General features: G+C 52.8%; 2 protein-coding genes across 10 annotated transcripts in view; one reads left to right on the top strand and one right to left on the bottom strand.

Moving 5' to 3' along the window:
* EVC2 (EvC ciliary complex subunit 2) overlaps nt 1–23587 on the bottom strand; it is a 133641-nt gene extending 110054 nt beyond the window's left edge. For 2 of the 6 annotated variants that reach the window (XM_043572993.1, XM_043572996.1), the window contains exons 1-6: nt 23297–23587; nt 17143–17197; nt 13722–13888; nt 9715–9783; nt 7451–7637; nt 604–713 (exon numbers count right to left, since the gene is read on the bottom strand). In XM_043572993.1, the coding sequence (XP_043428928.1) occupies nt 604–713; nt 7451–7637; nt 9715–9783; nt 13722–13888; nt 17143–17197; nt 23297–23497 (789 nt within the window). In that variant the 5' untranslated portion in view covers nt 23498–23587. Of the gene's footprint in view, nt 1–603; nt 714–7450; nt 7638–9714; nt 9784–13420; nt 13697–13721; nt 13889–17142; nt 17198–23296 lie in introns of those variants that run through there. The other 4 variants (XM_043572997.1, XM_043572992.1, XM_043572995.1 and 1 more) reach the window with 3 other exon arrangements.
* A 2168-nt stretch (nt 23588–25755) lies between these two features.
* EVC (EvC ciliary complex subunit 1) overlaps nt 25756–26418 on the top strand; it is a 72714-nt gene continuing 72051 nt past the window's right edge. For all 4 annotated transcript variants that reach the window (XM_043572999.1, XM_043573000.1, XM_043573001.1 and 1 more), the window contains exon 1: nt 25756–25944. In XM_043572999.1, coding sequence (XP_043428934.1) covers nt 25771–25944 — 174 coding nt within the window. In that variant the 5' untranslated portion in view covers nt 25756–25770. The remainder of the gene's footprint in view (nt 25945–26418) is intronic.

The raw sequence follows: 26418 nt of genomic DNA on the forward strand, positions 1-26418 counted from the left end.
TATAAGAAGGGGATCAGGACACAGACACATGGAGGGATGACCCCGTTAGGACACGGGGAGAAGACAGCCGTCTACACACCAGGGAGACAGGCCTCTGAAGGCACCAAATGCCCACAACTTGATCTCAGACTTCCAGCCCCAGGAGCACGTAAAAAATAGATGTCTGTTTGCTGTTAAGCCACCCACTCTGTGGAACTCTGTCAAGGCAGCTCATAGCGAACTCACATAAACAGTAACTACTGGGCTGAATGCCTATTATATGCAAAACACAGGGACGACAAATTAAAGCTAGTGATGACTTATCTTTATAATAACCTTATGTCAGGCCCACAGGAGTTGAGTAATTAAGGTCCCGATGAGATGCCAGGGAGCCAGGTTCATGGCAAAGTGTGTGAGATTCAAGGGCCCACGCACTCGTCTGGAATTCAGTATCACTGGAGGAAGGAAAGACGGAAGGAAGGAAGGAGAGAGGGTAGAAAGCAGGGAGGGAAGGGAAGAAGGGAGGGAGGGAAGAAAGGAAAGAGCTAACAGATACCGTGCCCCAAGTGTCAATGCTTCTAAAACAAGAGTGACAAGACAGAAATCAGAGTAACAGGGAAATACCGGTGCTGAGCTCTGGAAGGTGAGCCAGGCAGGAAGCATCAGGACGTCTCCGCTCCCAATTTCTCCGGCCTGGATGGAGGCTGTGTAGCTGACCGAGAAGGAGTCTCCAACTGCTCAGAAAGAAAGCAGGTGTGAGTCAAGAAGGGGCCCCTCCACCACACCTCGGACAAGCCACACATCAACGGAAGCCACCATCATCGCTGACGTGGGCAGCGAGGGCACCGCTCGGGTCTCAGATGCCCGTCATCAGGACGGTGAACTACGCATGCCCACTCATGGGGTCCCTCTTTGTCACCTGGAAGAGGCTGTCAGCACGTGCTCTGTCTTGCCTTGGCCCCCAGGGCCCAGCCAGCATTGCCCGGGATGGGGTGGGTCAGTCTTCCTGGTCCAGGATAAGGCTCACTCACACATTTGGGAAACCCAGAACCTTTTGTTTTGTCTGGGGTCCAGGTGAGGGCCTATTTACCCCCTGCAATCCGGTCCACACAACTAAAGAAGACGGTCTCCACGGGATTTTTGGGCCTTGGCCGACAGACCGACAGTAAGCACTACTTTGACCCCTCCGGGGGGCTGGTTCTGTGAGCACAGCAAGGGGTATGGGGAGGCAGGACCCGGGAGGGGCTCTAGAGGTCACCATGGGTTCACGTGGGGCCCCCTCCAGCCACACGGTCTCTAGCTGGCCCTCGACTGCTTCATGACAAAAACCAATTGGATTTCAAGGGAAGCTTCCCTGGAAGACAGGGTCCGTGGCTCAAAGCTCTCCTTAGTAGGAAGCCAGAACCGAACTTTCCAGCTCTCCCAGCTCCGCTACTGGACAGGGGCCACACCCGGACCCCAAGGTGAACGAACCGCCGGGGAAGAGAGGAACCCCAGATGAGGTCGGGTGACAGAGAGGCCACCATGTGGGTTTCTAGCTTTGCAGGAGGCAGCGTGCCCTCAGCCCCGCTTCCTGGAGGTGCCCCCACGCCCCCCATCTGATGTTGGAGGTAGATGATGCCCACCTTAAGTACTAACAGTGGATGCTTCCACTGAGCTGATGTCCTCAGGTGGCTCTAGGCACCTGCCAGGGACCAAAGGCTCTCGGGGAACTAAAACCAATAAGGAACATCTCTGTCCCGGTTCTTTACAACGGGTGCCTCCAGCCTTAGCCACGGTGCATGAAAGTGCTGAGTGCTGGGTCTGGGGACAAGGCTGTGCCTGGCCAGAGCTGACCCTGGCTTCTTGTCTGGTGGTGGTGGGGCCGAGATTGTGATACTATTTTTTTTTTTTTAATATCTTTGAGATACAACTTACGTCTCACCCCAAGGTGTAGCCAACTGCTATTCTATTTTGGGGGGACTAAGTTGCCTTTCTGGACACTTGGTAGAAATGGAATCATATACTAGGTGTTGCTTGTGTTTGATTTCTGTTACCGACATTTTTTTGAGGTGCATCTATGCTGTAGCATCGGTCAGTACTGACTTCATTTTTTTTTATTATTTATTTATTTTTGAGACAGAGAGACAGAGCGTGAGTGGGGGAGGAGCAGAGAGAGAGGGAGATACAGAATCCGAGGCAGGCTCCAGGCTCTGAGCTGTCAGCACACAGCCCGACACGGGGCTCGACCTCACAAACCGTGAGATCAGGACCTGAGCCAACGTCAGGCGCTTGACCGACTGAGCCCCCCCAGGCGCCCAGTCCTTCCTTTCTTCTCAGTGCGAGTGCTACTCCATTGTGGGGACAGACCACACTGTGTGTGTATGAAAGTCTCCTGTGTTCCTTAACTCTGGAATTTTTCAGAATTGAGGCATGCAAGAAACCTGGCATTCTGCTCATTCAGCTTCCAAGACAAAGAATCTGCATCCTTTCTGCTGCTGAAGGGACCCCAGCTCTTTCTAGACAGTTGTAGCCCTCGGGTGGGTGGGGGGCGGATAGAATAAAATATTAGGAGGAAGGTGTGGGGGATTTTAATTTAATTTGAGAAAGTTGGACTTTGGACTTCAAACTTAGAAGGGTAAAGATTCTGATCTCAGATTTTAATTCCTTTCGGGCTTGAATATATTTGGGTTTCAATTTGTAAGGGATTCACTCCTAAAATTTTAATTTCTCCCCGAGAATTTGCAAAAGGGAGGCACTGGCGGGTCAGTGCTGGCGGACCTTTATGCCGATGAGCTGGGGGCTATCCCTCAATCACACTGCAAAACCCCTGACGCGCCTCGTTGACTAGGGTGGCAGGTCGTGTCTAAATGGCTGTTAGAGAGTGCTGCTATAAACGATGGGGTACCAGTGCTTCTCTGCATCAGCACCCCTGTATCCCTTGGGTAAATTCCTAGCAGTCCTATTGCTAGGTCATAGGGTAGATCGAGTTTTAATTTTTTTGAGGAACCTCCACACTCTTTTCCAATAGCCAAATTATGGAAAGAGCCTAAATGTCCATCAACTGATGAATGGATAAAGAAATTGTGGTTTCTATACACAATGGAATACTACGTGGCAATGAGAAAGAATGCAATCTGGCCTTTTGTAGCAACGTGGATGGAAGCAGAGAGTGTTATGCTAAGTGAAATAAGTCCTACAGAGAAAGACAGAGACCATATGTTTTCACTCTTATGTGGATCCTGAGAAACTTAACAGAAGACCACGGGGGAGGGGAAGGAAAAAAAAAGAGAGAGGGAGGGAGCCAAACCATAAGAGACTCTTAAAAACTGAGAATAGAGGAGCCAAGGTGGCAGAACAGCATGGAAGCTTTTTGTGTGTCTCGCGTCCATGAAATAGAGCCAGACCAACACTAAACCATCCTACACGCCTAGAAAACCGACTGGAGGATTAACACAACAATCTGCACAACCTGAATCACAGAATTCAGCATCTAATCAAAAACTCAACAAGGAAACAATGAATTTGAATGACACACTGGACCAGATGGACTTAACAGATGTATTCAGAACATTTCATCCTATAGCAGCAGAATATACATTCTTCTCCAGTGCACATGGAACGTTCTCCAGAACAGAACATATACTGGGACACAAATCAGCCCTAAGTAAATACAAAAAGATCGAGATCATACCATGCATATTTTCAGACCACAGCGCTATGAAACTCGAAATCAACCACAAGAAAAAAGTTGGAAAGGTAACAAATACTTGGAGACTGAAGAACATCCTACTAAAGAATAAATGGGCTAACCAAGAAGTGAAAGAGAAAATTAAAAAGTATACGGAAGTCAATGAAAATGATTACACCACAACCCAAAACCTCTGGGAAGCAGCAAAGGCAGTCAGTCATAAGAGGAAAGTACATAGCAATCCAGGCCTTCCTAAAGAAGGAAGAAAGATCTCAGATACACAACCTAACCTTACACCTTAAGGAGCTGGAAAAAGAACAGCAAATAAAACCCCAAACCAGCAGAAGACAGGAAATAATAAAGATTAGAGCAGAAATCAATGCTATCAAAACCAAAAAACCCCCAGTAGAACAGATCAATGAAACCAGAAGCTGGTTCTTTGAAAAAATTAACAAAATTGACATACCACTAGCCAGTTTGATCAAAAAGAAAAAGGAAATGACCCAAATAAATAAAATCAAGAATGAAAGAGGAGAGATCACAACCAACACAGCAGAAATAAAAACAATAATAAGGGAATATGACGAACAATTATATGCCAATAAAATGGGCAATCTGGAAGAAATGGACAAATTCCTAGAAACATATACACTACCAAAACTGAAACAGGAAGAAATAGAACATTTGAACAGACCCATAACCAGTAAGGAAATCAAATTAATAATCAAAAATCTGCCAAAAACCAAGAGTCCAGGGCCAGATGGCTTTCCAGGGGAATTCCACCAAACATTTAGGGAAGAGTTAACACCTATTGTCTCAAAGCTGTTCCAAAAAAATAGAAATGGAAGGAAAACTTCCAAACTCTTTCTATGAAGCCAGCATTACCTTGATTCCAAAACCAGACAGAGAACTATAAACTAATTTCCCTGATGAACATGGATGTAAAAATCCTCAACAAGATATTAACCAACCGGCTCCAACAATACATTAAAAAAATTATTCACCACGACCAAATGGGACTCATACCTGGGATGCAGAGCTGGTTCAATATCTGCAAAACAATTAACGTGATTCATCACATCAATAAAAGAAAGGACAAGAACCATATGATCCTCTCAATAGATATAGCGAAAGCATTTGACAAAATAGAGCATGCTTTCTTGATAAAAACCCTCAAGAAAGAAGGCATTGAAGGAGTATACCTCGAGATCATTAAAGCCATATATGAACGACCCAACAATAGTATCATCCTCAGTGGGGAAAAACTGAGAGCTTTCCCCCTAAGGTCAGGAACAAGACAGGGATGTCCACTCTCACCACTGTCAGACAACACAAAGAAATAAAAGGCATCCAAATGGGCCAGGAGGAGGTCAAACTTCCACTCTTCGCAGATGACATGATCCTCTATATGGAAAACCCAAAAGATTCCACCAAAAAAATTGCTAGAATTGATTCATGAATTCAGCAAAGTTGCAGGATATAAAATCAACGCACAGAAATCGGCTGCATTCCTACACACCAACAATGAAGCGACAGAAAGAGAAATCAAGGAATCGATCCCATTGACAGTTGCACCAAAAACCATAAAATATTAGGAATAAATCTAACCGAAGAGGTGAAAAATCTATACGCTGAAAACTATAGAAAGCTTATGAAAGAAATTGAAGAAGACACACAAAAAAATGGAAAAAGATTCCACGCTCCTGGATAGGAAGAACAAATATTGTTAAAATGTCGATACTACCCAAAGCAATCTACATATTCAGTGCAACCCCTATCAAAATAACACCAGCATTCTTCACGGAGCTAGAACAAATAATCCTAAAATTTGTATGGAACCAGAAGAGACCCCGAAGAGCCAAAGCAATCTTGAAAAAGAAAACCAAAGCAGGAGGCATCACAATCCCAGACTTTATTCAAGACAGTACGGTACTGGGACAAGAACAGACACTCACATCAATGGTGCAGAACAGAAAACCCAGAAATGGACCCACGAACGTACGGCCAACTAATCTTTGACAAAGCAGGAAAGAATATCTCTTCAGCAAGTGGTGCTGGGAAAACTGGACAGCGACATGCAGAAGAATGAACCTGGACCGCTTTCTTACATAATACACAAAAATAAACTAAAACGGATGAAAGACCTCAATGTAAGACGGGAAGCCATCATAATCTTCGAGGAGAAAGTAGGCAAAAACCTCTTTGGCCTCAGCCACAGCAACTTCTTAGTCGACACGTCTCCAGAGGCAAGGGCAGAAGCCGGCAGGCGAGGGAAGTGACAAGTGCGGTCGGGCAGGACCACAGATGACGGAAGGCACTGGGGGAACGAGAGGAGAGAGGCAGGCCAGCCGGGTCACAGCCGGGAGGTGTGGGGAGGGACGCCAGGGCAGAGCCAGGGAAGGCTGTCTCACTTGGTCTCTGCTAAGACTCTGTGAGGGGCTGATACATGCATGGGCCATCCCAAGTTCAGAGAAGTTCAGTCCCTTCCAGAGGAGACACATCTCCAAAGTGGCCAGGCGAGGAGTCAAATCTAGGTCCATTTGAGACCGAGTCTGTGCTCTGCTTGTGGCCCCACGTTCTGTCCTCTGAACACCAGCTTAAGGAATGGGGAGGATTTATTTTTGCATCTTTGAAAGAAAACGCTGAGGATCGCTTAGCTGGGACGTATCGGAACAGTTCTTATGACATTACTTAAACCACAGCCAGCAAAGATGTTGCCCTGCTCACGGGCCAAATCTGCTGGTAGCTTCAGTCAATAGTAAGGGGTCAAGAACGATTCTGAGGCCCTACACAGGCCCAGAGGGAAAGCGTGGGCTGATTGCTGAGCAATGTGGACCCTGGACATGGAAGTGGAGGGGCCAGTCCTGCGCATGTGACAGGCACAACAGCATAATGGTCACGGGGGGCAGTCGTTTCCTCTGTAGAGGAGGTGGGTACTCGGAGTAAAAGAAGTCTCACCCTCCTAAGAAGACTGATAGTCCTGAAATCATGCTAACAACTAATCCCAGAATTCGTTTAAACCTGCTTAATTAACCAGGGCGCCTGGCGGGGCTCAGTCGGTCAGGCGTCTGACTTCGGCTCAGGTCATGATCTCACGGCTCGTGAGTTCGAGCCCCGCGTCGGGCTCCGTGCTGACAGCTCGGAGCCTGGAACCTGCTTCAGATTCTGTGTCTCCCTCTCTCTCTCTGCCCCTCCCCGACTCACGCTCTGTCTCTCCAGCTCTCAAAAAGAAATAAACATCAAAAAAAAATTTAAGCCTGGTTAATTAACCCATGCAACTTGCCTCAGGAAACACCTCTCCAAAAGCCAGCCAGTGACGGCGGCAGAGGCAGTCCAGAGAACATGCTAGAACATGTACGGACATCTTGTGCGCGTGCTTCCGGGGCTGATGTCAAACTGCTCCCACCTGTACCTGTAGACAAGACCTGCGTTTCACTGATAAATCTGGTCATCTGGCGGTGGATGAACCGGGGTTCACTAGAAACTCTGCCTTTCTGTACGTGTGAAATTTTTCATGACCAAAAATTGAGACAATAATAAAAATAATAAAAGTACATATTTCTTCAAACCTCTTTCCCCCAATCCTGCCTCTCTCTAACCTAAGTAACAAATCCAGCTTTTCGGGTGTGGATATTGAGCCACGGAGGCGGAGGTCTCCTCTGCCAATACCTGACAGAGAACTCCGCTGGGAGTGAACCCACGTCACGTGTTTAAGGACGCACCTGCCACGCATCGCACGATCCACCAGCGTCTCTAAGTATGTTCACATTCCCTCCCTGACCTAACACACTGTGCTCTCACCTTGCAGAAACTTCTTTCTGAAAGCCTGGAATCCTGCCGAGGTCCGGTTTCCAGTCGACCCCCTGACGGAGAGGCCGGTGATGTTGTCGAGCAGGAGCAGATCTGAGAGGTTGGTGGCCACGGGGGTCCCGGCGTTGACCACAAGCAGTCTCACCTGAGCCGTCTGCATTTCGCTCTGCCCGGACACCTAGGACAGGAGGTGACACAGGAGCAGATTTACTGGCAAGTCCAACCTCCTAGAATAACCACCCCCGCCCCCCGAAAGTCCAACCTCCTAGTATGAACCACCCCCCGCCCCCGCCAACTCAACTTCGTGCACATCGGGTCTCCAGGCAGAGGGAGGGCACTACGGTCTCACTGGGTCCTGACAACATATCAGGTCTGATTTCAAAGGCCCCAGGAGTGTCTTGACTCATGCTTTGCTAAGCTGTTGCTTGGTGACCATTTCAAAGGGAACTGGAACCCTGAAATGCAGCGAAATTACTCCTACAGAGAAATGGCAAAAAGCATATTGAAGCACAGAACCGCAGTCAGGCTGGGGACATTGTGGCCACCGGCGTCACCAAGAAAAGCAAACAATGGCTCTTGCTCCCTTGGTCATTTTGAAGATTCAGCCCAGCCCCGGGGACCTGCCCAGAGCCTCTGACTGCCATCCGACCTCCAGGAAGGAGCAAGCCCATCTCCAGCCTCCTGGCCAGTCTCCCCCATGCAGGCAGGTTCTGCTTGGCCATGGGTCTGAATGGCTCGGCTGCCGGAAGCTGCCTGGCGGCCCATGCAGCTGGGCTCCCCGCCTGGCCTCTGCAACCTTGCCCTGTTCCCACTCTCTAAGCTTTCCCCACCACCCCTGCCCTGCCTTCAGCCAGCCCAGCTGGAAAGGATGTAGGAGCTGAGGACGGAGGGAAGCAGTGTATGTATACACATAGGTGTGCATGCATGCACACACACACACACACTCATAACTGCATGCATACGGCAGAAACATCTCCACAAAGACTTAGGAGAAACTGTTTGCACCAATCATATCCAGGAAGGGGGGCAGGACAGCTGAAGGCCTGAGATAAAACCGGGCTTGTGCAGTAAAGGGTTAACCTTGCAGGTCTGGACGGCCCAGACCCTGCACACTCAGAAGAAAGGACCGCCCCTTGACCAGCTCCTGGTTGGTTAACCTGTAAAGCCCTTGGACTTTCCTATCTGAGAAGCGTTTCTGTGTGTACCTGTGGCCTTGGGCCACACCAGGCCGTCTGTGCTAACAATATGGCTGGAGGCGGGGGCCTTACGCCAAGCTGTGTCAAGGTGACCTCCGGAGGGGCTGGAGGCAAGTTCCTGAGGTCAGCCACTGCACCCCTCTGTGATGGACCCGCAATAAAAATTTGGATGTCAAGGCTCGGGTGCGTGCTTCTGGGGGACGATGCTTTGTATGTGATGTCACACATTGGTGCTTTGGAAAATGAAACACCGGCCACACTACCCCACAGGGAAGGACATCTGGTGGGAAGCTCCCACCTGGTGTCCCAACAACTCTGTCCCATGTGCCTTTTACTTTGCTGACTTTAACCTGTACCCTTTTGCTGTAATACATTCTGAGTCTAACAGCTTTTCTGAGTTCTGTTGAGTCTTTCTAGTGAATCATGGAGCCTGAGGGTGGTCACAACAATAATGTGAAATGCTCACAGGATTCATAAGGATCAGAGACGTAAAAAACACCAAATAAAAATTTTAAACTGTCAAGCACCCTATCAATGTCAAAATCTGCAAGAAAATACATCATTCTTTCTTTCCCGTTCTAAACGATCACCGCACAGGGCAGGAGCTGGGTGGCTCAGCCGGTTAAGCGTCCCACTTCGGCTCAGGTCTCGATCTCGTGACTCATGTGTTCGAGCCCCGCCTCAGGCTCTGTGCCGACGGCTCGGAGCCTGGAGCCTCCTTCAGATTCTGTCTCCCTCTTTCTCTGCTCCTCCCCCACGCACACTCTGTCTCTCTCTCTCTCTCCAAAATAAACCACAAAAACATTTTAAAAATTAAAAAAAAAAAAAAGATCACAGTGCATTTTCACTAACAGGAATTTAACTGTCACCAAAAACTCTTGGTCCTGGTTCTATCTATAAAACTGAAGATCATTTGTATGTCATTTCTTCACTCATGTGTCCAGACACAGGTGGATAACCCAGGATTGGCCAGTCCTTGAATACATAACTCTACCAAGATGCGATGTGGTCAAAACCCAGCCATTTTCTCTTCAATACAAGCCACCTGTGAATACCTACCACTGCGCATTTCTGAAAAATTACTCCGTCCTCCGCAGTTCCTTGAACATCCCTCGAGATGTCTCCATGCTACAATAAAATATGGAAAGTATCAGAAAATGAAAATTATTACACACATTTAATAAAAAGTACAAGATGTAAAAAATTATAAACAAATAAATACATGAACGTACAAGATGAACTTTTAAAAGAGGAGTAGAGGATTACTTCTGGCAGTCTAATAACTGCCTTAAATGACCTTGAAGATTTTTTTAACTTTTTTTTAAGTTTATTTATTTATTTTGAGAGAGACAGAAAGAGCAGAGGAGGGGCAAAGAGCGAAAAGGAAAGAATCCCAAGCAGGCTCTACTCCCTCAGTGCAGAGCCTGACGCGGGGCTCGAACTCATGAACCGTGAGATCATGACTTGAGCCGAAGTCGGGCGCTTCACTGACTAAGCCACCCAGGTGCCTCTTGAAGATTTTTTTTTTTAATTTTTTTTCAACGTTTATTTATTTTTGGGACAGAGAGAGACAGAGCATGAACGGGGGAGGGGCAGAGAGAGAGGGAGACACAGAATCGGAAACAGGCTCCAGGCTCTGAGCCATCAGCCCAGAGCCCGACGCGGGGCTCGAACTCACGGACCGTTAGATCGTGACCTGGCTGAAGTCGGACGCTTAACCGACTGCGCCACCCAGGCGCCCCGATTTTTTAAAGAGAGTATTAAAAAGACTGGAACTTGAAGGCTGTGAGGAACAAAGAATGTGTGCGTGTGGTCACACCCAAGCTCTCTCCTAGTCTGGGGGCGCATGTCAACAACACCCGTTGTCACAGGGGGACAGGCAAAGCACGGCTGATGCTTTGACAGAGGGAATGTGAGCAGAGCTGTGGAATAATCTCATGAGGGCTGCTCACGCGCCCTGCGTGCCTCCTGGGCACCGGGTGATGGGGTCCACCGGGCACACACAGCAGGCGCCAAGGGAGCTCGGATCATGGGGTGCTGGGGCAGCCTCTGTGAGCTGACCCACCATCAACACAGAGAATCCACCCAGCTCGGGCCTCCTCCAGCTCCTCTGTGGCTTTCCTGGGAAATCCCAGAGGAAAGGCAGGGCCTGCCCACCAGATGCCAGCCATCGCTGCCCCTCATAATCACAACCAGTATCTGTCCGTGTCTGCCCTTGGGATATCCCTACCCCCCGACCCCGGGGACTGGCTCCCAAGGTATGGGCACATCCTTTAAACCGAACGGGATTCTGACCTCATTCACTGGGAAGCTTCCCTGGGCCACACCTCCCGCTCTCTGCCCCGCCCACCTACTTCCTGCAGGGGGACCACTATGTGCAAACTAAGGCAGCCCTCAGTGACACCAATAATCAGAAGAGTGGCCATTAGTTGCCAAGCCCAGCCACGTGCCCACCCCTTTACATACATGGGTTCGATTTCCCCCATTTTACAGACGAGGAAACTAAGGCTCAGGAAGGTCGGCTCACTTGCCCCAGGTCACAGGGGCAGGAAGCTTGGCCTCCACCCCGGCCGTGTGACTCCACATCCTGTGATGCTTCTACACGTGCACCCCCTCTCCAGAGCCTGACCCTCTCTTTGTACAGAGACAAAGACGCAGAGAAGGGAAGTCATGTCCCTGAGAAGGTGTAGACAGTGTGCCTATGGCATCAACCCAGCATCGGCCCAACCAGGTCCCTGACCCCAGGGGGGCTCTCCGTCCGCCACCTCCCCCAGTGCCTTTGACACGCCAGCATCCTAACAAGCCTGAGAGCCCTCAAGCAGGCACCTGGCTTTCTGTTCTCCTGATCCTCCAACGGTATTACCAGACACGGCTTTTGAGCATATACACGCAGGAGGGGTGGGAGTACAGACGTGCGACTAGGCCAGGACACAAGTCATCTGTTCCTAGTGACACAGACCGCAAAGAACAATGATGACCACTGTGGGGGGGGGGGGTGCATGGTGGCCCCCCAAAAAGGAGAGTTCCCCATCCTGACCGCTGGAACCAGCGAATGTGACCTTCATTAGAGAAGGGGTCTTTGGGGGTGCCTGGGTGGCTCCGTCGGTTAAGCGGCCGGCTTCGGCTCAGGTCATGATCTCGCGGTCCGTGAGTTCGAGCCCCGCGTCGGGCTCTGTGCTGACGGCTCAGAGCCTGGAGCCTGTTTCAGATTCTGTGTCTCCCTCTCTCTGACCCTCCCCTGTTCATGCTCTGTCTCTCCCTGTCTCAAAAATAAATAAATGTTAAAAAAAAAAAAAAAAAAAAAGAAGGGGTCTTTGAAGATGCCACCAAGGATCTCAAGATGAGATCCTTCCATTCTAAATTTAGGTGGACTGGATTTAGGTGGCCCCCAGATCCAATGACAGGTGTCCTTATGAGTGACAGAAAAGGACAAAGACACAGAAGAAGGCCATGTGAAGGTGGAAACAGTTGATCAAACACTTGATGGGTCAATTTGGCTGTGACACCCAGGTATTTCGCCAAACACATCCAGATGTTTCTGTGAAGGCAGTTTTTTTCTTTTACGTGAGATTAGCATTTAAATCCGTGGACTGTGAGTGAAGCAGATGACCCTGCAGAATGTGGGTGGGCCTCGCCCAATCAGTTGAGGCGTTAACAAAAAAGACCAACCTCCCGAGAGGAGGAGGAAGTACACACACACACACACACACACACACACACACACAATTTCTTATTGTTTTTCTGGAGAATCTCAATGCAGAGATTGAAGTGACATGGCCACAGCCAAAGAAGCTACCAGAAGGTGGAAGAGGCAAGGAAGGATTCCCCTACAGCCTTTGGAGGGGGCGTGGCTCTTGCCCACTCCTTGATGTTGGACTTCTAGCCTCTAGAAGAGAGAGTGACAGAATAAATCTCACTGTTTTAAGCCACCCGGTTTGGCAGTTCTAAGAAACTAATTCAAACACTTAGCAGGGGGGCCAAGAAGGGGCTCATGGCCGTGGCAGCCTGTTGCCCGAGCACAGTGGCTCTCACGCCATCTTAGGTCATGAAATTGTAAGTGAAAGGCGGCCCTGGGGCGCCTGGGTGGCCCAGTCATTTAAGCGTCCAACTGCTGATTATGGCTCAGGTCATGATCTCGCAGCCGTGGGATCGAGCCCTGTGTTGGGCTCCGCACTTGAATGTGGAGCCTGCTTGAGATTCTCTCTCTCTCTCTGCCCCTCCCCACCTCTCAAAATAAATAAACTTAAAAAAAAAAAAAAAGGCAGTCCTATGTGGAGCCAACAAATAAAACAGAATGGAAAACAACAGCAGGGGCGCCTGGGTGGCTCAACTGGTTAGGCGTCCAACTTCCGCTAAGGTCATGATCTCTCGGCTCATGAGTTCAAGCCCCACGTCGGGCTCTGTGCTGACAGCTCGGAGCCCGGAGTCTGCTTCGGATTCTGTGTCTCCCTCTCTCCGGCCCCTCCCCCGCTCGCACTCTGTCTCTCTCTCTCTCTCTCTCTCAAAAATAAACATTTAAAAAAATGGAATAAACATTTGAAAGAAAAAAACAAAAAACAAACAAACAAACAAAAAACAATAGCAGGGGCGGGGACTCCGACTCGGGTTCGGCCACTTTACCTGCGGGACCCTGAATGAATCTCTCTCATCCTGCTCCCTAAACATAGCACCTGTGTACAGAACTCGTAATGAGGCTCCAGTGAGATGATGCACAGACGATGCTAAGCCCAGGGCCTGGCGCAGTCAATACTTGTTACACACTCACCGCTACTGTCCCCAGCAGTGTTTCTGACAGCTGGCAGCCAATCGGTCCAGCTGAAGCAGAACCAGAGCCCCGCTTCAGAACCAGCAGCCCACGGCTCAGATTCAAACCTCCGATTCATCTCAAACTCTAGGCGTGGTACAGAAGAGAAACGCTCTTTGGACTGATAACTCTATTTAGTGAAGGAGAAGGACCAGACTTTTCTGAAGAACCAAAGCCTGTGGCATTTCCTACACCGTTGGCCCCAAACTGGTTTCTTGCCAACTTCTGGTATTTCTGTTGACGTACCAAACGCGTTACTTACCAGGCGCTGAGTTATAGGAGACTCTCTTTTAGACAAAGTCTTCTTGGGCCCCGAGGGGTTAAAAGCAAGCGTGGATGGAGTCCAGGGCTCACTGGAGGCTGTGGAAGCTAGGAGTGGGTTAAAGACCTCACTTTTCCTGCTGAATTTCCTTCCAAACGGTGCTCCCCCTGCAAAACAGTGATGCGTCTACAGGGATGGGCGGGAAGGCGATAAGACGCAGGGACAGACTCAGGAGGCAGACCACATGTATGCAGAAGGCGCCTGAGAGGGGTTTGCTGAAAACGAGTAAGTGGATGAATGAACGAATGAATGACTTATCCTCTCTCTGCCAGGAATACGAGACAGGCTCATTGAGGGGCTATCGAGCCTAAAGAGAGTGTTTCTCCAAGTGCGTGCTGCTCATGGTGGGTGTGTGATACAAGGTACATTCCCGGGCCTCCTCCCAGACCTACCGAATCAGACCACCAGGCAAGGTAGGGGGCCCTGGGTGATTCCTACACACACGGCATCAGACGGCCCTGAGTTCGAATCCTGACTCCGTCACTCATCAGCTGTGTCCTTGGGCAAGTTATCTAACCTGCCTCGTGCCTCGGTTTCCCTAACTCCACAGTGGACAGGAGAGTAAGTCTCACCTCACTGGGTCCTCCTGATGACCTGTCTCCTGCAGAATGGGCCCCTGGTGAGCACCACTGATGGTGACTCTGGGGAGGACTGGCCACCGCCAGACACAGTGCCTGCTGAGTCACCCAACATGGACCGGGTCCCTCCAGAACTCGCCCTATGTCAGTATGTTGACAACTCACAGGCGCCATGAGTAACAGAAACATCACTTAAAACACACTGGCTGGGCTGTCCGGAGGGGGTGCTGATCGGCTATGGGGCCCCGGAACACTCTGAGCCTCAGTCTCCCTCCCCTGGGGATGTGGCTAAAATATCCCTAAGACGGGGCTCCCTACGGAGCAAACGAGATGACAGGCTAGACGTGAACATGCTCAGGAGTAACCAGGGCTCGAAGCCAGAAATTCACATGTCTGCAGAATCGTGCGTCTTCAACGTTTACCTTCTATCCAGACACAGACTGGATTCTGATTGAGAATGAATTTCCTTTTCGGTCTTCCAGTGTATGGACAGCAAGATCTTTACAAGTGCTTTGCCAACTTTTATAATTTCAAAATACATGTTGGAATAAGTAAGCACTTGAACAACAACAACAACAAAGGTGTGGAACTGGATCCTGGCTAAAACTGGTAACTTTTTTCCCGGACAGTGTCTGGGGTTGAGTCAGGTCACGAAGTTGGAAAGGGGATGATGGCGAGCATGGGGGCCTCGCCACGGAAGGGACTGGGCGCCTTCCCAGGCCGGCTGCTGACTCGGGAAGGTCTGAATAAATCACACAGGTGCCAGCGAGACTGGATGCACGTCTCTGGACCCGCACCCAGTCCCTCAGGCTAAGGGACACATGCTTTCTCGGCAAACTTGCCGGACATAAAATCTGAGGCCACACTCGGCTTTACCTCCGGTGCACCTGTTCACGCCCCTGGCCCTCAGAAGGCCCAAACACAGGCTCTGATGAAAACTTGAACAAGGCGCTTCTGGTGTTGACAGACAGTAGAGAAGGAATCCGGGCCACACCGTGACTATCGCCACCCAGCACATCATCGCTCAGCGGCCTCCCCCTTCTGGCCACCAGCAAAAGGGACATCTGCACTGTCTATGCAGTTCTTGGGCTGTCCCCTCACTCTCCTGCCTCTGGTTGCCACACGCCTGGAAGCTCCTCCTTCCATCCCCTTGTCCTGCTAAACTGTCACTTCTCAGGACGCTGCTGGGGAGCACTGGAGCACCTCCTCCAGGAAGCCCTCCCTGAAGCCCCTCCCAGGGATCTTACTGCTCCGTCCCCTGCTCTTAATGCAGTCACAGAGTGGTATACTCTGCTCCCTCTTGCCCACAGATCTGCCTCATCAAGGAATAAAAGGTTCTCTACCACTGCAGTGAGATCATCTCAACCTATTTTACTCAAACGAAAACTGTATCTTGGAAAACGTAAAGTCGGCAGAGAGTAACCAAAGACCTGGGAAATACCTTTTAACTCCCCAAGTGAGTGAGATCTGGGCAGCCCTGGTATAAAGGAGGATCCCCGAGGAAGGTGTATTTCTAATCTGTGCCGAGCAGACTCTGCTGGAAAGACGGTTTTGTCAGCGAGGTCCCTCCTCTTCTCAGGAAGCATCTTGTTCAGTCTGTGCAGACAAAGGGGGCCAGCCTGGGCCCCAGTCCATCCAAGACCCCCGGAGGCAGAATGAGGCACAGAGCCCAGAAGAGTCCACCCACAGCCCCAGTGATGGGGTCGGGGACAGACACAGGACTCAGGCTGAGCCCATCGGTCGCCCCTAGAGCTCTTGCCAAGCTATTGAGAAGTCTTCCACTGCGTAAGGGCTGGCTGTTACAGCTCCCCAAAGGCTCCTAGGGGAAAGCAGGGCTGAGATGAAAAAGAAAGACGTGGCCCGGGCACGCAGAGCCCCAGATCTGGCCACGCCCAGGCTTGCACGGTTCAGTTACAAGGCCAGCGAGTTCTGTTTTGTGTAGGTGAGTTTCAGCTCAATTTCTGTCTCTTGATGTGGTGGGCTGACTAATGAATGACCCCTGAAGATGCCCAGGAGCCAATCTAGGGGACCAGTAAATATGTCATCCTGTATGCAACAGGAACTTCACAGATGTGATTAAATCAAGGTCCTGAAGATGAGGAAATCACCTGGACTATCCGGGTGGGTGGTAAATGTCATCGCAGGTGTCCTTATAAGAGGGAGGCAGAGAGAGCTGACAGGTAGAAGAGGAAAAGGCCACGGGACCACTGAGGCAAGACGCCGGCCTGCTGGTGCTGAGATAGAGGAAGGGGCCAGGACCCACGGACTGCATTGGAGCATAGCCAGAGAGGCTGGAAAAGGAGCAAACGTTCTCCCCGGAGCCTCGGAGGGAGCACGGCCTTGCCGACACCCTGACTTCAGCCAGCTACACGGATTCCGAACTGTAGCCCTCCAGAACTCCAAGAGAGTAAATCTGTGTTGTTTTTAAGCCACGAAGTTTGGGGTGATTTGTTAGAGCAGCCGCGGGAAACCCACACACCTGGCTAATACGCACATTCTGTATTCAATCAGACTCCTTTGGGGGAGACTCAGGACAGGCCACCTGACCCTGAACCCTGTTCCGTGCACTAGGGCTCGGCCAGTTGCTGGAGGGGCAACGCACTGCCCTTGCCCTATCAGGTCAGCGGATAACATGGCAGGTCAGCGGATAACATGACGTATTTGCCCAAGGTGGGCAGGTCAGTGGAAGGTTGAGGCAGGTGGAGGCAAGAGGGTGTGACTTTAAGTCTAATTCTCTTTCAGGGCCAAAGCAACGAAAACAATCAAGCAAAAGACAAACTTACCTTCGGTCTTAAGGCGAGAGCTTTCTACGTTGGGCCAAATCAAATGGGGCAAGTCCTAGAAAATTTCAAAGGCCAAAGTCACTAACCGAAGACCCTACTTGTAAGAAGTGATTGAACGTCATTTTCGTAAATGGCTCACACAGAAAGGAGCTGCACTTTTACCCGGAAATCTGAAATAAATTTTTCTAGAGCAACCACCCCCACCAGGACTACGGGATTACCTTTTTCTTTCCCACAGAGACCATCAGCTCAGTCCTGACTGCATTTGGGGAGGCTGTCTGGGAAGGCAGCACCGTGTGGTCAAAATTTCAATGTACTCGGATAGACCTGAGTTCGAATCCCAGCTCTGCCTTTCACCCACCCTGTGACACTGGCTGGGACTCCAGCCTCTGCCTTCCCACAGTCTTGCAAGTTCCTGTGGAGTGGCTCGTAAAACACTCGACAGGGAGTCCAGAGAAGTGGGTTCTAGCCAGAACAGTCTACGTGCTGTGTGTCCTTAGCCAAGTCTCTCAAGCCTCTCTGAGCCTCAGACCCTCATCTAAGAAGTGAAGATCTCAAGGGCTCCTCCCAGCCTGCTTCACCTTGCTCAGTGATGAAACCTGCCCAAACAGGGCCCAGCTAACTCTCCCACTCCACCTCTGTAAAACAGTGGGCCCTGGAAAGGCCCAGACCTTTCTAATGTAAAATTAATAATAATAATAAAGCTGGCCTGGTTGAGCCCTTGAAATGGGCTGGGTCCCCTGCTGTGCACTCAGATGAGTTACACAAACAATCTTGGGCACAAGCTAGTGAAGTGAGTGCCATTCTCATTTTCCAGTAAAATCCCCAGACTCGGGGAACGGGATACGTAGGTAGACATTGAATGCAGATATTCAATAACCCACTTAACACTAATTGCATATTTCACGAATAATTATACTTTGAACCATATGCTACATAAAGTATCAGGACCACATATCATGTGGCAAAGTCTAGAAGGAGGTACTGAAGCGTCAGCCTTGGTGGCCTTGGGGAAAGGGGTGGTGTCCCTGCGGGCCGGAGAGGGAGGCCCCCTTCTCTCCATGCCAACTGAGTGGTTTATCTCCTACAAGCAGAAGCACATGTCCATGTGTCACTGTAACAGCAGTAACCGTGACCGAGTGATGGGAGCCACCGTACAGGAGCTGCCCCGCACACCTGCTCTTTTGGGGGTCTGCCGGGTCCCTCACACCCGATGTGAACGCCGTCCCCAAAGTCTCCTCGGACAGGAGTACGTGGCCAATACAGCCGCCAGTTCATAAAGTGCCTTCCACCAGGCAGAAGGAGGTCCCCCTTCCCCCAAGAGTCCTTCCGCCTGTCAGACACTGTTGTGATACAGCAGTGTGGACGGAGTGAGTTTTTTACCGCCACCCGGCAGGGGAAACAACCTCACGATAACAACACAGATCCAGGCGGTGCACAGGGACCTCTTCCCAACAAGCACGATACAGGAGGAGGAAGATGAGAAACACAAAAAGTGAGAATGATGGCCAACGCTACTCCAGCCAGGAGGCCAAGGTCAACACCAACAGCGGTAGGGCATGTTGACGGTATGCACCCAGACAAATCCTGGGAGGTGGCACCCTGCGAAACAACGCACAGGACCCTCAAAACTGCCAAGTTCATCAAAAACAAAGGAAGTCTGAGACACCGGCACGACCGAGGGGAGCCTAAGGAGACAAGATGACTGAATGTTATACTATGGTGTCCTGGATGTAATCCTGGAACAGAAAAAGGGCATTAGGTTAAGAAGAAGAAAACAGGGGCGCCTGGGTGGCTCAGTCGGTTAAGCGGCCGACTTCGGCTCAGGTCATGATCTCGCGGTCCGTGGGTTCGAGTCCCGCGTCAGGACAGCTCAGAGCCTGGAGCCTGTTTCAGGTTCTGTGTCTCCCTCTCTCTGATCCTCCCCCATTCATGCTCTGTCTCTCTCTGTCTCAAAAATAAATAAACGTTAAAAAAAAAATTAAAAAAAAAAAAAAAAGAAGAAGAAAACAAAAAAGCTCCGAGAGTCGGAATAAACTATGGACTTTAATAATAATATAACAATAACAGTATTAGTCCATTAGCGACAACAAACGTGCTATACTAAGGTGAGACGTTAGCAAGGAAAACCGGGCGTGTGGTCAGGGCAGATATATACGAACTTTCTGTACTATGCGCTCCATTTTTCTAAAATCTGAAACTGTTCTAAAACAGAAAGGCTATTAACTTACAAAACACACATCCACGAGGTCTCTAGAATGGACAGGGGCTCCACAGTGCACCCAACACCCACGCATCTGCATGTCTGTACAACCCCTGCCCCCTGGAACTTTCCACCCATTCTCTCGCCAGGATTTGCTGCACGACAGGCTGTGCACTAGGCACCCCCAGGCGAGCACACCAGACCAGGCCCCTGACCTCACCAAGGGATGATGGTCTCTTTACCAACAAACATTTCCCCTCGAAGGGGCAGATTCCAAGAGGGCAAACAACCCATGAAAGCCCTTGGTAGGGCCAGGTGCCAGGAGCCCCTGGCCAAGTATCCAGGGATCTCCCTGGCTTCTGGGTATCACCAGCCTGGAGGGTGCCTCTCCAGGGGCTCCTTGGCCCCACGAAGCAGCCTGCTCTCACGGAGACGGTGCTCAGAAGGCAGCCGATAGCCCCTTTCAATGCCCAGCCTTCCCCTCCCTGGTCATCCCTCCCTCCAAAATGGCAGCCCCTGACAAGGTCACCATGACCTCTACAAGGCTCCCTTTAATGGCTAGTTGTCTGTCCTCACTGCACACGACCCACCAGCGGCATCCGATACGGGAACGTACTGGCATCCCATCGTTGCTGTAACAACCACCATGAACTTAAGAGCTCAAAGCGACACACATTTATTGCTTTACGCTTCTTGAGGCCGGAAGTGTGACGTGAGCCTCAAGGGGCTAAAATCAAAGCGTGAGCAGGGCTACGTATTTTTTCTGGAGGCTCGAAGGGAAAGTCCATCTCTCGGCCTTCTCTGGCTTCTGGAGGCCACGCATGCGCCTTAGCTCAGGGCCCCCTCCCGCATCTTCAAGGCCAGCCGCAGCAGGGTCTCCTCACACCGCATCACCATGACCTCCTTCCAACACCACATCTCCCTCCCGCTCTCTCTTCCGCCCCCTCTTCCATGTTTTAGGACCCTTGTGATTACATCAGCACCAGCCAGATAATCCGACAACCTCTCTCTTTTGAGGTCAGCTGATTAGTAGCCATCAGCAACGTAAACTCCCCTTTGCAAGGTAACCTAACGCATTCACTGGTTCCGGGATCGATGTGGAGGTCTTTGGGGGGCAATGTTCTGCCTACACCGAGCCCCTCTCTCCTTTTAGTGCTCTCCTCCCCTGACTTCTGGGTGGCAGTCTTGGTTGCCTTCCTGTCACACCAGCCACACCTTCTCATCTCCTTTGCTGGATCCCTCCTTCTCCCTGCCTAGCCACCGGCCTCGCTCCAGGGCGCTGCCTTAAGGCCTCCCTCTTCCCAATCCACGCTTCCTCCCAAGGTGAACTCAGCCATTTCTCAGCTGACCACCGCCCGGCATCACCAGCTAGGATCCCTCCCCCAAGTCCAGACTTGCCCATCTAACACTCCACCGTATGCCCACCTCAGAGGCAAACTGAACTCGGCAAGACCAGAACCGAATTCCTAACGTAGCCAATGGTATCTCTATTCTTCCACGTGCTCAGGCCGAAATCCTTGGCCTCATCACTGACTCCTCTCTCTCTCTCTCTCTCTCAATCTCTCTCTCAATCCACAGCCACTGGCTCCACCTTCGAAATACATCAGAAACCCCTGTTTCTAACCACCCTGGTCCAGCCTCCCTCCACCCTGGCCTGGTCTCCCAGTCACCTCCACTCTTGCTCTAACTTCCGCTCTCAGTCCTCTATCCTCTCCCTTGCCCCCAGGACGGGGGGGGGGGGGTGTGGAAGGCAGGGATTCTTTAGAAAGATGAGCCACAGCGTGTCACTTTCCAGCTCAACACTCACCTGCCTTCCACCTTACTTAGAATCACAGCCGGGATGCTGAGCATAAGCCACGGGACCTTTCCTGATCTGCCACTCTTCACTCTTCTGGCCTCGTCACCTCCGTACCTCCCCCCCCCCTTGCTCCGTCGACCCCCCTGCCTCCTTGTTGGTCCTGGGCCACACCAGGCACACCCCACCTCTGGCCTCTGGCATGGCACTCCAGAAGGCTCTTCTCCTGGACATGGCCTCGCCCTCCCTCATTCCACCCAGGGCTCTGCTCACCTGCCACCTCCTCAAAGCGCCCACCCTGACCACTCGACTAGACAGCACTCACTGCTGTCTTTCCCAGCCCACTCCGCCCACTGTATTTCTCTCTGCAGCCTAAACCACCGCCTGGTACCACTGTTGAGGCCTTGTCCTGCCCCAGGAATGCAGACTTCCCCAGAGGAGAGACTGCTTGTTCTCTTATATCCCAAACAGGGCCTGGCACCTAGAAACTTGTCCGTAAATGCCAGAAGTGAACGGCTAACTCAGAAGCGTCTTGTCCACTCAACCCTTCAAGGCCTTCTCTCCTTCCAACAAACTTTCGACAGAACTTTCCGCCATGGTGAGAATGTTCTATAGTCCGTGCCTCTAGCACACATGGCCATTAAGCACTTGAAATGTTTACGTTTAAGTAACCACACGTGGCTAGTGGCTCCCGAGCTGGACAGAGCATTACTTAGGCCATCTGGGAAATGGTTGTAACTGCCTCTCAGTTTATCCTTTGCAGGAAGGGACAGATAATAAGATAACACTAAGCATTTATCTTCAGGTTTTCAAAGCACTTTCTTGTGGAGCCTAGCAACAAGTGTCCAAAAGAATGTTCCGGCATTGGTTTCTCAGAGCAAGTGCGTGCGGAGCAGGCCAGGTGAGGGGGCTCTGAACACGGGGACCAGGGTGAGAGCACCGCACGGGCCTGGGGGGATGGGTGGCTCCCCGGCCGGATTTTGTCCTCTGCAAAATGGGCCAGGCACGTCCCACCTCACGGGACAGGAGTACATGAAAGGACCCTGTGAAATGTTGCCATGGGGACTTTTTAACAGCTCAGTAAATCAACGGTGTTATTACTTCGTCTTCTCTAGTGAATATCTAATAATAGAAAATGAACAGAATCTCCTTGAAGGGCCCTAAAAATCTGTGGCACGTGTAGCAAGCACCTTGGGGCCTGCAGGCATTGAACCCAACAGGACCGGGGAAGCCAGACCCTGGGGGAGGATGGGGAGGACCCCAAGGCCTGAGGGGAGAGGCCACTGAAAAGGGCAGTTCTGGGAACAGAAGCCTAACTCTGCCAGGGATTGGTGGGAGGGGGGTGTGGGCTGGGGAGGGAAGTGGTCATAAGTATATCGCACACCACAGACAGATCCCCCACCCTGGACGCCAGCCATCTGGGGGAAATGAGTGGGAGAGAGCACAAATTAGGGGGTGGGGGAGACTCAGAAGAGACAGTCACCAAAGGCCGGAGGCTAAGTAGTGGGGACGGAAGCTAAGGGCTGGAGCGGGGTGCAGAAAGTCCAGCGGATCGGGTAAGGGGGGGCAGGACGCAGAACTGATGGCCACTTTTGGAGGCAGGGGAAAGGGGAATCTAGGGAGACAGCCAGGGCTCTGTGCCTTCCCAGGTTGGTGGCCACAGTGGGAGGGGAAGGTGGGAAGTGGGTAAATTCAGCAACCAAGACGGTCAATGAAACTCCAGCCAGGAATCCCAACTGGGCTTCCAACAGCCGCTGCACTCCAGGCGTGCTCCCCTCTGCGGACGCTGCACCCACGCGAACTCGCCTACCTCGGCACCCACCCGCGGGGCGGACGCTGCAAAGGCTTACAGACCAGGAATCGGGAGGCACAGGAAGTGAAGCGACTTTGCCCAGGTCACAGGGCTTTTAGGCTTCGGGGCGACATTCGACCCAGGCGGCCGGCAAAGCCCAAGCCCGAAGACACCGCGCGCGCCGCTCCTTTCCTGGGACTTCGCGGGTCTGGGCGCGATACACTAGAAACACCCGAAGCGTCCTACTCGGAGCTTGCCCTCCCTCCGATAGTCTCCCCAACTCGAAGGGGCCTCCCCGCCGCCGGTGTAGACGAAGCCCGGCCCGGCCTGAGTCCGACCGGAGACGGGGAAGCGCCCTCCTTACCTGCGCAGTCCGCTCGGGCCCCGCCCCGGGAGCTGCGGGGAGACCCGGGGGACGCTGCCGTCCGAGGGGGCGCCCGAGGGGACCCGGGCCCGCGGGGAGCCGGCCTCGGCCCCCGGGCCCAGCGGGCAGCGCCAGGGCGGCGGCCAGGAGGCCCCCGGCCAGCACCCACGTGGCGCTCCCCGCGGCGCCCGCCGCGCCCATCGCCCCTCCGGACCCGCGACCCCAAGGTGGCGGGCGCGGCTGAGTCGCCGGAGCTTCCGGACCCCAGGCCCGCCCCGCCGCCGAGCATGCTCAGTACGAGGCGCCGCGGAAAGTTTTCTGGAACACGCTCGGGCATCTGGGACTGGGCGGGCTGGGAGGAGGCTGGGTTGGGGACGGGCGTGGGGCGGAGGGCGGGAGCGAGCCTGGGGCCACACTTGGGTTTGCTCGCGCCACGCCTGGGAGCTCCTCTCTACCCAAATCAGATCCGGTCGGGTCACTCGTCTTCTCCCAAAGATTTCAGAGGCTCCAAGTGCCCCTCCACTGATGCCTCCCGGTTCTCAGCTCAGACCCGTCTCCTCCGGGGAGCCTTCCGTGACACATGCACACACCGGGCTGCCCCCAAAGCCTGCTCCAGACCCACCAGCCCCTTATCAGAGAACGGAGAAGCATCTAGAGAGGCATATAGCCGTGTGTCCTGGAGAGCCCTGAGGGGACAGGACAAGATAAAGAGGGGCTGGGAGGGAGACTTGGGGATCAGGAACCAGAGGGAAAGGCTACTCTCACTTTCTATTGGATTTAGTTCAGCCCCATTGGGCTCATATTTCCTGAACCCTTACTGTGGATCAGCCCCTGGACCTGCCTAGGTATCTCCCAATTTCCAGGGCAGACAGTTAGTCACCCCAGCCACTGTGGGGAACCCGAGAGAGGGGATTTGGTGCCTGGAGCCAGGAGGCAGCCTGTGAGCAAACTCCTTAAACTGTCCAAGGGGGTAAGGTTGTAGAGAAAGAAGCGGCCACAGATACCGGGAGAGAGCCAGGTAGAGTAGTCTCTCTGCTTCCTCTTGCTTTCCCTGAGTCCTCAGTGGCCTGCTCCTTGGGGAGAAGTTTCCTGTCCTGCAGTCTGTCAAGCAGCCTCAGGCCAGTAAGACTGGCACCTGTCTGTTCCTTCTCCCCCAACCCCTCCAAGGACAGGCCCTCCCTGGCTCGACACAGACAAGGCAGTGGGGTTTGAGAATAGGAAAATGTATTAGCCAGGCTCCCCGCAAGAGGTACCACTGCCCTGGGGGGAGGGGGTATCTGGCAGGATGCCAGGAGTGAGCCAAGGCCGAAGGCTAGATGCCAGCATATTGCTGAAGCATCCGTTCTATTTGACATGAGTAATTCACAGGGTGGTTTTAAGAGCCAAACAACTTTACAATAAAGTAAAACGCAAAGAACACTGCATTTAAAAAATAAGTTCTTAATGTCCGAAGAAACAGCCAGCATAAAAAGCAAGAACTTCAGGTTGTTGCCCCATACACGTTCCCAGAAGCCTTGGAGATGCTTCTAAGGAAACATTTAAGTAGAACTGCGTAGTGGAGAGTGGGAGCTCTGAAGCCAGCCAGACACGGCTGTGAGCAGATTGGTGAATGGGGTTGTTTATCTTCCCGCACAGCCTTGAGATCCCCGGTGTCTGGACCTCCTCTGGTCCCTTGCGGGCCTGGGGCTGGTTCCATCAGCAGGTTCTCTGTGAAGGCTGAGCGAATGAATGACCACGCAGTGTCTTGTTCCTAGTGCGGGCTGGGTGTAACAATCTTGTCTGTACACATTATCATAGAGGAAACTATTGACTATCCATAGAAGGGGATTAAAACAGGAGCCTTCAGGCTAACAAGTTCAGAGGCAGTGACGGACTGTGTGGTCCAAAGACGGCCGACCGGTCCGGGTGAGGAGCGGGACTGGAGTCGGACTCTCACTAGGTCACTTAGCCGCCTTGACCCTGAGCTTCCTCGTCTGTAGAGTAGGCGGAGAATAAGTACCCATCCCGGAGGGCTGTTGAGAAAGTTACTGACATCAACAGGTTAAATGCTTCGCCCATCTTACACGCTCGAGAAACTTAACCGAGCAATACCCTCCTACGTGGCTGGGGGACCCCCCTCCCCACCTCCTTCGTTCCCGGGAAGCCAAGAGGCCCCGGGGACTCCCCTGGCCGAGCCGCGCGCCTGGCTCCAGGCATGCTCAGTGCGAGGGCAGGCCGGGCGGGGGCGGCTCCAAGTTTTGGGCGGACCACCCAAGGCTCCTCCCTCCGGCCGGGCCGCGCCGGGAAGGGGGACCGGAGCCGGAGGCTGGAGAGCGCGCAGGCCGGAGGAGTCGGTGGAGCGCGCCGCGCCCCTGCCCGCCCGGTCCCCGAGTTCGCTTGTCGCCGAGCTGGCGGGGACGGTGCCCCGGGCGGCGGGCCGAGGCGGCGCGCGACGGCGGGGGCGATGCGGCCCGCCCGCCGCCTGAGCGCCCCCGATGGCCCGCGGCGCGGCGGCCTGCGGGAGCGACGCGCGGCTGCCGCTGGCCCGGGACGCGGTGCGGCCGGCGCCCGCGCTGCTGGCCCCCGCCGTGCTGCTGGGCGCCGCGCTCGGCCTCGGCCTCGGCCTCTGGCTCGGCTGCCGCGCAGCCCGCCCGCGCCCACGGCACCAGGTGGGTAGGTTGGCGGGACGCGCGGGTGTGGGACGCGCGCGGCGCGGGCCTCCTGCGCCCCGTGCGCACTCGAGCGAGATCGCGGGCAACGCGCGCACCTGGTCCTGCCCTGGGAAGGGGGCTGGAGATCCATTCCAGAGTGGGGGAGGGGAGGGCGGCGGTGGAGTGACAAGAGGGCACCACCCCGGGGCCCCCAGAAGTGGCTGCTCCGTCCGACTCCGCCCTGCGTTCACAGACAGCCGCTAAAGCGCTCTGGGCCTCAGTCTCCACATCTGTGGCACCACGGGTTTGGATTCGCAGCTGGCCGAGGGGCCCGGCTGAGCACGGTGGACGGGGTGGGGTGGGGGGGCTGCGGTCCCCACCCATCCTTTCTGCTTCCTGCTGGGTGGGTGACCCAACTAGCCTCTGTAAACCCGGCTGCCACCCTGGTATGCATTCATGCATCCATTCATTCACTCATTCATCCCTACAATC

This window comes from Prionailurus bengalensis, chromosome B1 (genome assembly GCF_016509475.1).
Source record: "Prionailurus bengalensis isolate Pbe53 chromosome B1, Fcat_Pben_1.1_paternal_pri, whole genome shotgun sequence".
NCBI lineage: Eukaryota > Metazoa > Chordata > Mammalia > Carnivora > Felidae > Prionailurus > Prionailurus bengalensis.